This window comes from Poecilia latipinna, unplaced genomic scaffold, assembly GCF_001443285.1.
Source record: "Poecilia latipinna isolate Pla-1442-1.1 unplaced genomic scaffold, P_latipinna-1.0 Scaffold459, whole genome shotgun sequence".
Taxonomy (NCBI): domain Eukaryota; kingdom Metazoa; phylum Chordata; class Actinopteri; order Cyprinodontiformes; family Poeciliidae; genus Poecilia; species Poecilia latipinna.
In genome coordinates, this window is record NW_015113075.1 from 335,723 (window position 1) to 347,829 (window position 12,107).

At 37.5% G+C, this 12,107-nt stretch overlaps 1 protein-coding gene and 1 long non-coding RNA gene across 2 annotated transcripts; both read right to left on the bottom strand.

Moving 5' to 3' along the window:
• Positions 1-526: 526 nt before the first annotated feature.
• Positions 527-3,649, bottom strand: LOC106951444 (cytochrome b-c1 complex subunit 10-like). Its single transcript, XM_015038991.1, has 3 exons — positions 3,522-3,649; positions 2,129-2,270; positions 527-745 (listed from the first exon to the last, which is right to left on the bottom strand). Exons 1-2 carry the CDS (start codon positions 3,569-3,571, stop codon positions 2,150-2,152), a joined length of 171 nt encoding a protein of 56 aa, XP_014894477.1. The 5' UTR covers positions 3,572-3,649; the 3' UTR covers positions 527-745; positions 2,129-2,149.
• Positions 3,650-7,514: 3,865 nt separating this feature from the next.
• On the bottom strand, positions 7,515-11,998 carry LOC106951446 (uncharacterized). Its single transcript, XR_001425819.1, has 4 exons — positions 11,314-11,998; positions 9,583-9,818; positions 9,102-9,248; positions 7,515-8,069 (listed from the first exon to the last, which is right to left on the bottom strand). It is a non-coding gene; the product is annotated as an uncharacterized LOC106951446 (long non-coding RNA).
• Positions 11,999-12,107: the final 109 nt, after the last annotated feature.

Genomic DNA, 12,107 nt, shown 5'->3' on the forward strand with positions numbered 1-12,107 from the left:
TTATAAACCTAATTATCCACATACATCATATGAGTTGATTTTAGGGCTTATGTTGACCTTTAACTTAAGTTTGTGATAATTTTCTATAGTGAAATATAAATATATAAAGTAGCTCAACCAAATTTACTCCCCATAAGAATAATCATCTTTCACATACAACTCAGCTGATCCTTATTTCGTGGTCTCTTAAAGCAAGTATAAAGAGAGCTTTTTTTCATAAAGGCACATTCCAGCCAATCAAAGATCTAATTCAGTCAACAGTCTATACCACAAATTCCTCGAGGAACTGAATTTAGTATGTAAAAAAACACTTCACTCCTGTTTTTAGAAGTTTTCAATTGTTTGGTAAATGCTCATTAAAAAATACACACAAACACAAGTTAAAATACATACTTTACTTCTTTTTGAAGCAAAATCAAAAATCTATTTTGATCCACATAACAAAGTGATTTAAAGAGAAAAAAAAACATCCTCAGACTGAGCAGGAAGAGAGGAAGCAGCAGAGATGACATTGGTTTTCTTTTTCATTCGTTCTTTTGTTTTACAGTGGCAAAAAAAAAAAACCCAACAAAGACGTCAAACGCCTGGACGATTCCACTTAAAGTTGATGAAAGCAGTTCGGTGTTGACTGAGGTGTTAGTGATGGGCTCTGCAGTGGGGGCCACAGTCCGATGTACAGGCTGCAGCGGCTCATGCTTGTTCTGAACGTCTCAGCATCAGTAACAAGCAAGTAACCGAAACCAACCTGGGAAAAGAAAATGACAAATTGAGATTTTTTTCATTCAAATCAACAAGATTCAAGCACTTTCCATCAGCCTCATGAATGGAGGTGTAAGACCAAAAGTAAAATCACACACACATGTATTGATGTAAGGGGTTAATTACTTCATAGTAGACATTTTTATTTTTATTTTTTTTTTGCAGGGTTCAACATCATCCTGACATTTAAGCAGAGTTATTGATTGTCTCAGACTTTTGTTTCGTCCTACCATGACCAAACGTAGAGACTTGTTGCTGTCCAGGGACGGAGTTGTTCTGCGTTTGTCTAAATATATAAACTTTTATCAGCAAATTCCTCACCTCCAGTCCTGGGAATCCTCCTATAATTACCCAACCATCATAACTGAGTTCTGTCTGAAAAATGTTCTTACCTCTTTATTTTATTTTTTTTACTTTTCCCCTCAGAAAAAAAAAAGTTTAGCCATTCTAATAATCGAAAACAGTTACTGAGCAGTCAGAAAGCAGCTTCGTTTTATGCAGCCCAGAAGACGTAGTAAAAAAGCTAAAAAGTGTTATTATTGCAATTTAAGTGTGCGTGGTGAACCTAAATACATATAATCACACTAAGGCAACGCAATCTCAGAAAAACATGACTTTGGGATAAGACATTTGTACAGTGTAATAAGAATATCAACTCCAATCGCCACATTTTCAACACTGTGTGTTTTCCATCATCATAAAATCACTCTTTGAGCCTTAGCATCTTGGTAAGTAAGGCTTTGCTCACACTGCTGGAGAAACTGTTTTTTGTTGTTGTTGTTCTTGCTGCTCTTACCGTCATGTCACATTTCACATTCAGTTTTTACATGAAGTATTCTAAACTGAAATTTACTTTTGTGAACACGGCACGCAATAAACTGTTAAATATAAAATGCTAAATCTACAACAACAACAACAACAAAAAGGATTAAGCATTTCCCTGTGAACACAGCCTCTGATTATTATCAAGAGTGTACCCAACTGTTCAAATAAATCAACCTGATAAATATTGCACTCAATACATCTATTGTGAATGTGCCATGACAAGATGAAAGTGCAAATTAGACTAAATGTATTTTACAGATGTAAAATGTACCCATGAAAATGATCCGGACATAAAAAATAAAAAAAAAGTTTTTAAAAACATATGCACATTTTCTTACTGTATAATAATAAAGATAATGTATGTAATAATAATAATAATAATAATAATAATAATAATAATAATAATAATGACTTAGGCATAATATAATTTAAGAAAACATATGAAACACCAAAAACAACAAACAAACAAAAAGAAATTGAATCATCATCATCATCTTGCTAGCAAGCAGAAAACAACAGTCTTCTTTGACGGTCAAAGCGATACCTTTGCCTGACGAGACTGCCCCTACTCGTCCTTCTTGAATTTGCCGTTGATGTAGGGAACATAATCCAGAATCACACGCCAGTCTGTGAAGTAGACCAAGGCCACGCCTCCAGTTGTTCCCCAGAAGGTCATAGTGGGGACCCTGGAGAGAGGAAGCAAATCACTCTGAGACACACAAGAGAGCCAAAAACCAATCTGAGTTTAAGGAAACCACATATTAAGGAAAAAAAAACAGCTAAACAGATGAAAACAAGCATAAAGAATCATGTCAGTCAAGCCTTACATCAAACATTGTACAGTAAATAAACACAGAATAGAAATAAGGTAGTCTCATTTCCAGAGGGAAGAGCAGTAGGAAGAAATGGAGGTTAATTGAAAGATAATAAACGAATCCACGTCTCCCCGGGGGAAGCTAGGCAGCTTGTGGGGAAAGCTTTAGCCAGGCTAGTGTCCAGCTTATAGTGATGGGAATGCAGCACAAATTTTATCACAAAGTTACTACACATTTGTCATTTCAAAACACCAGATACATTTTTTTTCCTGATTTTTCACTCAAGTTATCACACGTTTGAAATAAGCAAACACAAGAGATTATTTTAAAATTATGGCATATAGTTCTACATGGGTCAGGTTTCTAATAACTTTCAAAATGATTTTTTTGATTCAAATATTTGTCTTGAAGACAATGGAACAAGGAAAATGGTGAAATCATATTCGACATTTTCATATATCCATTTTCTTCTTCCATACTTACACAGACCTGGAAACTGCTTAAAGAATCTAATTAAATTGATTTCCAAACCTGTCAAGATTGTGTAGGAACTCAGTTACTATGATCCCAGAAAATTATGACTGGTTTACTCAACTTATTAAAAATGAATGGGCAAAACTATCATGTAAAACATTCGTAGTAGTTCCTTTTCCAGTTCAGATGCTTGTACATATTAACATTTTAAGGATATTTTCTTTCCAATCTCATATGTAAAAGATTGGCATATTGTAAAAAATGCTTCTAAATAATTTACCAGAATATCTTGATTCCTGTTTTTATTTTAAGTATTTGACAAATAAAGCCAGTTAGCTAGTTGCTCACCTTAAAATAACACTTAATTACACTGTACAATATTCCCAATGCTATATCGTAATCGGGAAAAATAACAAACAAACAAACAAAAAAAAAATAGAGGATAATGCCTTAATGTAACATATATGCAATTTCACGGGTTTTTGACCCAGAATCGAGCTAATAGCCTGAATTCATACATATGCCCCCATTGCTATGACCTCGGCTAGGCTAACGGCTAATTTTAGGCAGGACTAAGCAACAACTCCAAGCTCCAAATGTCAAATGTATTCAATTATTTACCCACAAAAACAATATGAAAGCACATACCACGACTTGGCGATGGCCATATACTTCTGACCGATCAATTTACCAATCATTTTAGCTGACAGATGCCCTTCTACCTACAGGACGCGCTGCTTTAAATGGTGAGAAGAACTTCCGCTACGACACACGTTAATTACTTCCGCTTATTTACAAAATAAAAGTTGTGGATTGTAGTGACAAAATAAAAACAATCTCCTGTTACATCCCTCCCAAACGTCTATGTTTTCTTAGTAGACTTCCAGAATATGTTATTACTTTAAGTATTTAAATTATTATTTTTATTGACCCTGAATGACAACAATAATAATGTGTCTCAGTTTGTTTTCATTTGCTACTTTTCCTTTGTAGAATATTATCTGTATTTGTACTGATGTCAGTTTTTTTTGTAACTACCACTTCTTCTTGTAGATTTACATATGATAAAAATTAAAATGGACTACCAATGAAAGCATTAAAGAACATTTTTACTGGCTCTTAGACCCGATACGTTAGCGGCAGGCCATGTTGTGAGTGGCAAGGTTGCCGCATAAAGCAAGCAACACAAGAAGGGCTCTATTTTATTTTATTTTTTCATGTTACAGAAGCAGTAATAATTACGTCCTATTCATTTTAATTATCACTTAAACAAAAATGGACATCTTTATCTTCAACATTTTTAGCAAACACCAGAACATTTGGTTCCTTAAGACTACAACAAATTCACCAACTACACTTTACTAGTAATCTTGCTGAACACAGTGGCTTTATAAACCCGCACATGTGGAAAAAAGGAAAAATCACAGTAGGTAGCTTTTTTCTTCCAGGTTGACCAGATTCATATTTATTTATTTTCCATTTTAACTGTGCAGAATAAAAATCACATTATACGTGGGAAAAGTTTTAAAAAGACTTTTCATTCATAGTTGTACTTTTTACATAACAAAAGTCTATGTGAAAGTTTTTGAGTGAGTGAATGAATATGAATATGTAAATATAGAGGAGGATCTACACTTTCTACAGAATTCAATTCAGTTTAATTGTCAGGACTAAAAAAAACAACAAACTGAACAGTTTGAAATGAGGTTTATGTAAATCAAAAAATATCCTGTTCCTCTGGGTAAAAATGAATTTCTTCTTAGAATTTAAAGGTCTGAATAACAACAGAGAGAACAATGTTATTAAAAATGGCACATTTATTGCTACATCACTGTTATATACACAACAGTTCTCAATATCTACTTTATATATAAAAAATAGGAAACTGGAGGCACTTTGAGGACATAGCCTACGTAGATAATGTCCCCAAACATGAGAAGACAGAAATCTGTGGCAGGTCATTGTTCACTGAGGACAGACAGGGTCTGTTAACAAACATATCAATTGTACATTTTGAGACAAAGTTACTGCAGAAATATCCACTGACAAAAGAAAATCTTTAAAAGTGGCTTTCCAAATTATACAAAGTCTTTTTTTTTTTCCCTTGGGAAATGTTTGAGTAAACGAGGCTCGTCCACAGGGCGGGATGAGTGACAATATGACAAATACTGTTCCCTATCAGTGTCGGCTTCCAGTGATAAAGTTGACATGGGTACGTCTTGCAGCTGTACATAAATATCACATGCCAGTTCTAAGGCAAACATCTTAGCAACACGAGAACGTGAAAAAGGAGAGATTTCGATACAATTTTCAGCTTCAAAGTCGTAGATCAGGTAACGTCTCATTACATGCCAAAGTCAGCGTCAAGTGTAATACCTCACATGACAGATGTTACTAAAGTATTCATTTTTATTGCAAGAAGATACAAGTTATAAAACCTTGAAAGTAACATCATCCACTGTGACGCAATGAGGCACTGGTGAGTAACCATTATCCAAGCTCCTGAAGTCAGGAAAATGGCTAAGGCCACCTTTTTTTTTTTCTTTTTTTTATCTATTTGAGGATTTCTTACTATAATGAAACTGCATTTTGTTGCAGCCCCCCTACCACTGCATCACATTAATCAACAAGCTCATTGCAAAGCTGGATATTAGGGAAGAGGGAGGTGTGCAAAAAAGAAAGAAATCAGTCATTTCTTGTTCAAAAGGAAAAATTAAAAAAATAAAAAAAAACTTTTGCAAATTACACCTCGCCAACAAGGTTTGGTGATTTCAAACAAGTGTATACTTAAAAAAAAAAATGGACCAATATCACAACATGTGATGTCACAGCGGGATAATTTGTCTTCTCCAAGCACCTGGCACCAAAGATAAAAAAAAACCTCACTTTGTTCATGGAATCTAAACTTTAGTTGTCTTACATTAAAACAACGTAAACAAAAAGGAAAAGCATTCCGGACAAAACAACTATATTACAACGTAAAAAATAAAATACAAAAACAAAGACATAGTATATGAACTCTACAACAGGAAGATCCTTATAACAGGCCTCACAATTGTTCAATAAGGGGGCGGGAGGGGTTGTGTTGAGAACATCCGACGCCCAACACGAGAGCAACCAAAAAAACATGTCAGTCAACGGCAAAAGAGGAAATTGTCTTAAAGGCAGCAGTAACACTCATGATCCCTTTCAATACTTAGCAAATTGTCTACAAGCAAAATGTTATTAATCACAACACAAACTGCTCCGAGACGTAAAAGAGCTCACCGTGTCGTAACAGTGACCTCGTGTAGGTGATGATGCGGCTGGCTTTAACGTGGCGAAGGTCGCTTGGGACCGACGGCTAAACCGAACCTACATCGACCTAAGCGTGTGTGTGTTTGTGTCTGTGGTGGGGGCCTCTCTCTGGCAGTCTTTCCATTCCACTTGCATGGCAGTGACTAACAGATGTACACGACTTAAAGAGATTAGAGACTCTGGGCTCCGCAGTTCTGGGCCAAGAAAACAAAAGTAACCCAAAGTCCAAGTGCGCAGTCAGCGACTCTGGCAACCTTCTCAGCCACTGAAATAAAGTTAAGAAAAAGAGCCTGAAACAGCAACAGGATAAAGAAGCCAGTTTTTTTTTCTCAGACAGATCAGGCACAATGCCCTGGAAAAGTATTTAGTCCCCTTGAACTTGTTCCCCGTTTTGTCACTCAGCAATCACAAACTTCAGGGTATTGTTTTTGGATTTTTATAGAATAGCAATGATAGTAGTGCAAATAGTCGATTTACAAAGGAAAATAGCAAAGCAGTCAGCCTCCACATGTAGGTCGGTATCGTCACTGGAAGTTACTTTTCACTGGTCTAACATGTATAGAGTCATATTTAATAAATTAAATAGTGTGTTGCGATAAGGTTCATTTGTCAGATTATGAAAATTCATTAAGTCCACATTTCTGTGTTATTGCTTTTATTGCTCTGATGTAATATTCTGATCTAAAATGTCATGTTTTCATTAGCTATAAGTGGAAAATCACCATAATTAACATAAATAAAGGCTATAAATATATGAGTCTGTATCTATTGTGGGTTACTGAATAACTTGGGAAAAAAAGAAATCTAATAAATGTATTGAAAGGGTCCATACATTACCAGCTGTAATATATCATAAAATATTGGTTTCAAAAGTGTAATGTGGACAACTGAGATTTGAAATACTGTATTTCTTTTTTTTGTTGAATTTGTAGTAATATGATTGACTTTCCTTCATTTTTTTTTACTTTGTTATTCAAATCTGGCACATATTTTTATTTATTTTTCCTGTATGGTTATTAAATAATTTCCCAACTTAAATCACATTTAAAATTAGTATTAAAGTACTCAGTACCTAAGTAGCCTTTTTTTTTTTTTTTACCAAATTACCAAATTTGGTTGACTACTTTTCACTTCAACTTAAATAAAAAAAAATATTGAAGTCATGCTTGGGAACAATATTTGGCAACTCTACCCAACTCTGGATATTTCTTGGAAAAAAAAATTCCAATTTCCTTTCGTCTCACGTAAAATCTCCACAAAATACAGTGAACGATGTGGTTCCAAAGTGACAAAATGTGAAGAAGTTCACAGGGTTTGAATGCTTCTGCAAGGCAGAGTATCTCCATTTTTTCTGTAGTTCAGCCATCGTGACCAAACACTGCACATGAGGTGTGAGAAAGGCGGGATGAAACAGACTTTTGTTCAATCGTCAGATGTATAAGTCACCCCTCTCAACTTGTGAAGAATGTAAGACCTCTTTTTGACGGGAATACCAATAACTACTCAACAAGAAAAAGCTCAACTTCACTCAGAGCAATTGATCCAAGTGTTTTTTGATCCAAACAGGTTTTGCTCCCAATGTGTAAAGCAATTTTTGACAACGTCCTGCAAAAAAACACAAAGCCCAAACATTATCATAAGAGCATTTCTTTTTTGTCCATTATCCACCGTCTCCGAAAGCAGTGTGTTCAGTTCCAAGCACTGTCACGTAAAAGTCAATAAAGTTGTATTCTTTTACTGTATCCCGTGTGCTTCTTGTAATTGTTCTCATCGTCAGGAATGTGGCCACCTATTATTTTGTCAGTAATGAGGTGTTTGCATGATTATCACACACTGAGATGGACGACAATGATCGATAAGGCCACGTGTTTGTTCGTAGGGCTGGACAATCAACAGGAACTGGAAGAGAAAGGAGGGAAGACGGTTAACATTCAAAGAAAAACACAGCAATAAGTAGGGATGATAATTCTCTCAAATAACCACGAATCCCACTGCAAGTAGGCTTAGCTCAATTTCAAGTTTTAAAATTTTACCCAATCACTGTGACGTATTTAATGGACCAGTTAGTGCAATATTTGGAGAATCCGAGAGAATCTGGGAGGAAAGACCAGACTTTGCTATTTGTTTTCGAGCGGAGCTCCACAGGGAGGCAATGGCCAGGCTAATTCAGAGCAGTAATTAAGCCAAAACTTTACAAAAAATTTAAGATCAAAACATCTTTGTCTTTAAATATGTTCAACCCACAACTCCAAAAGCGGAATAGTTTTAGCTTCACCTAATTCAAATTCACGAGAGGAATTTTTGTTAACGTTTATTTTTTTATTTAAAAATTTAATTGAATTGTTCATTTATGACTCTTAATGTATTTCCGATAGTGTATAAAAGAGGCTTAATTGTTTACACTAGTTATCAAGTAATTGTCAGAATAATCGATAGACTAACTGATTACTAAAATAGTTGTTTGTTGCAGCTCTATGACGGTGTTGAGAAACCGCATACACGTGATACTGAAGGTTTTAAAGCACAGCTGTTCTTCCTCACACTTTATGTTTAACTGATAGAGTTCAATACCAGTTTAAGGTGTAGATGTACCAAAGTATTGGGGAGGTAAAATGAAAAAGCGAGCCAAAAAAGACCCACACGCCTCTATTATATCTCAAAAAACAATCCCCTTTTCATTTTGAACATAAACTCTCCTCTGACTGAAGCTCAGATTAACTTTAAAACCCATTTTGTAAGGGTGGCAGAGGCCTAAAGAAGCTGTGAAATGGTCCCAGTTTTTATTTCTGAATGAATGGAGCTCAGATTTGTCCAGATTACAGCATATCCGATAAAAAAATGCAAACTCAAGTGTTTTTCTACAGTCTCTCCCTCTCTCTTTTTTTTATTTTCAGGCTTTGAAAGACAGTAGTGAAGCTTCGGCAGACGTACCTGAGTATTACATATGGCTCACGGGGTTGTGCCCGTCCCCTCCCAGAGCAGGGTGACCCCCGCCCAGCTGCAGCTGGTGCTCCAGCCCTGGAACTTTCTCCTCCTCTCGCCTCTTGAGGCAGGCGGCTTTTGGGTTTAAATTACGCTCTAAAAAAGACAAGCGGAACACAAACGTCAAACGAATATTCATCTCCAGGTTACAGAAACGGCAAAGTAAGCTTTTAAACACTTTGCGAGAGGGCGAGCAAGACAAAGGGATGGAAAGCGAGGCGAGCTGTGCAAGCATTTGGCAGAAAGCAGAGATTTACTTCTTTAAACGTTCTTCCTGTTCTCCTATGTTTGTGTGCTGCCAGAGAGCCGCAGAGAAGAGCCAAGTGAACACCAAGCGGTCAGCGGAGACAAAGTCGTACGAGTCCGGCTCTAGCGAGAGAAATCCAGCTGTCTAAAGTGGATCGCACCTGCTTGCACTCGGCTGACCTACCTCGCACCTGCTTCTCCAGGCTCAGGATGACCTGGACAGCCTGCTGCAGGATGACGAGCTTGGTCTGGGCCTTGTCGCTCTGCAGGTGGACCTGACACATCCTGCCCAGCTCTCTGAAGGCTTCGTTTATGTCGCGAACTCGCACTCTCTCCCTGGCATTGTTAGCTAGGCGGCGATCGCGCTCCCTCTGCTCCTTCTCCTCCGCAGTCAGGTTCTCGTCGGTCAAAGAGACGAGGCTGCAGCCGGGAGGAGAAGTAAGGGGTGGGGAGAGGGAGGGAGGGGTGGAGTGATTTTCATCTAGCAGTGCTTGGCAATTTATTTATTTATTTCCCCCCAGCCCCTCCACAACAACTGGTGAACAATCCCAAATCACAACCCTCCTGAAATCTGCTTGAACAATCTAAATTTGTAACTTCAATGAAGACTTTTCACCCTGTTTCAGTAATTGCTTTTCGTACTTGGAAGTGAATTAATCTGTGCAGGTCAGAGTGCTTCTAAGCTCTTGAGAAAAACCTGAAACTGTTAAAGAAGACCTGAGTGGAGACGCACCATAGGTCCGCTGAAACATTTATGGACCTCTACTTTCTTTCTGGGTGCATTTTTGAGCAGTTTGAGAGCAGGGCGCAATCAAGACAAAGTGATATCAAAACACAAGTCCTGAGCGTTAAGTTTGGTCATTAGGGTCCAGAATGGAAGCTGGGGGTCAGAGGGAAGATACGGACACCGAGTTATGAGAAAGACAGGAAGCGACACCATCTGCCAAATGCAATACACAGAAAGAGCTACAGCAGGTTAACTGTGTTAAACACATCAGCAGGCGACGTATTCATTCATTTCAAAGCGAGAAAGACATCGGTCTTTGTTGCCGTCTGCAAACGGAAAGTGAGAGGAGGTAAAGCAAAAAAAACGCAAAGGATTAGAAAAGAAGGAGAGGTTTAGCGTTCAAAAGGCCGAAGCGTGCAGAACAAAGAGTCCAAACATGAAGGAATGTTAATTCACAGCACACAGCTCGGCTTTGAGGCAACTAAGGCTAATTTGGTAAAAGGTTATAAAAAAATAAAAAATAAAAAAAAGACATTAAATTAAAATCACAGTTGTTAAAGTCAAGCATAACGAGCAATTGTGAAAGAAATGACTAGATGAAAGCATAAAAAGTGATTACTAAAGCCAAAAAAAAAAAAGTGAAGCAGACAGACAACCAAGCTGTGAGCGAGGCAGCGGAGTGAATTAAAAGCAACGACAGACCCGTTATGAGAAAATGGAAACCTTCAGGGTGAACAGGAGAATGGCCACGTCCTAAAACTGTGACACAGCTTTATTTTTTTCTAATCCCCATTTTTTTTTTTTTTTTTTTTTTGCTTTTAGAACATTTTAGACTCCAGAACTATAAAAATCCAAACAGCTCAGATATGTTTAGCAGATATAAATATAAGAATTAGCTCCCGATTCTTTTGCAAAACCATGGTGGATCAACGTAGGAGAAGCTCAAGCTGTGTGCGAGTTTTAATCTGGGAAGAGGCCCCTCCCCCTCCGCTTCCTTTCTCTCTGGACACCCACTGACCTCGAACTTGCTGCTCCAGGTTGAGTATAACTGTAACGGCCTGTTGCAGAATGATCAATTTGGTTTGGGGTTTCTCATAGCTGAGGTGGAGCTGACACATGCGACCCAGCTCCTTAAAAGCCTCATTGATGTCCCGCACGCGCAGCCGCTCGCGGGCGTTGTTCGCCAACCTCCGTGCTTTCTCCCGCTCGGCCTTTATCTCCACCGGCAGGTCTTCGTCGTCATCCTCATCATCCAGACTACTGATGAGTCGGTGGCAGATAAGGAGGGAAGGAGACAATAATATGGGTATAGCTCATTTGGGCAAGGATCCCACATGCAGTTGTCAGGTGTTTATATCCACTTATCACAGGGACGACTGTCATAATTTTTGGGCTTTTATTGGTTTATCTGAACTGTTTTTTTTTTTTTTTTAAATCAGGTTCTAACGATTGCACAATGTACATTTGCCAAAATTTATGCAAAGAGGCTACAACACACACCCTGGCTGATATTTTGACTTTTGGCCTTCAGTAAGCTGCAGAGAAACCACACACTTTATGTAGTCATCAGTCCTTGCGTATTACTGGTTGGACATTTGACCACTCTTCCTGGCAAAATTCATTCAAATTGGTTGGCTCCCTGGAACGGATCTCGCTTTTAATTGCAGTTTATCGTTTTTCGTGATGTAGGGCTGAAGTCAGGACCATCAGCTCAGTGTTTAGCCTGTGTTTGTGCCGGATGTGTTTCACATCACTGTCTTGTTTAACTTGCTTGTGAGCTGAAGTGAAGCAGAAGAATTTGGAGATTCTGCAATGAACTCAACCTTGTGAAACCAATTCCAGTCTTTAAAAATCACTAGTTATTTTCTTACTTGAAAAAAAAAAAAAAAAAAAAAAAAAAAAAAAGGTTAAAAAAAAATTAAAAACCCAAAATTTTTTTGAAATTTCACCCCTTAAAAAAGGGCAGAAAAATTTAAAACCAA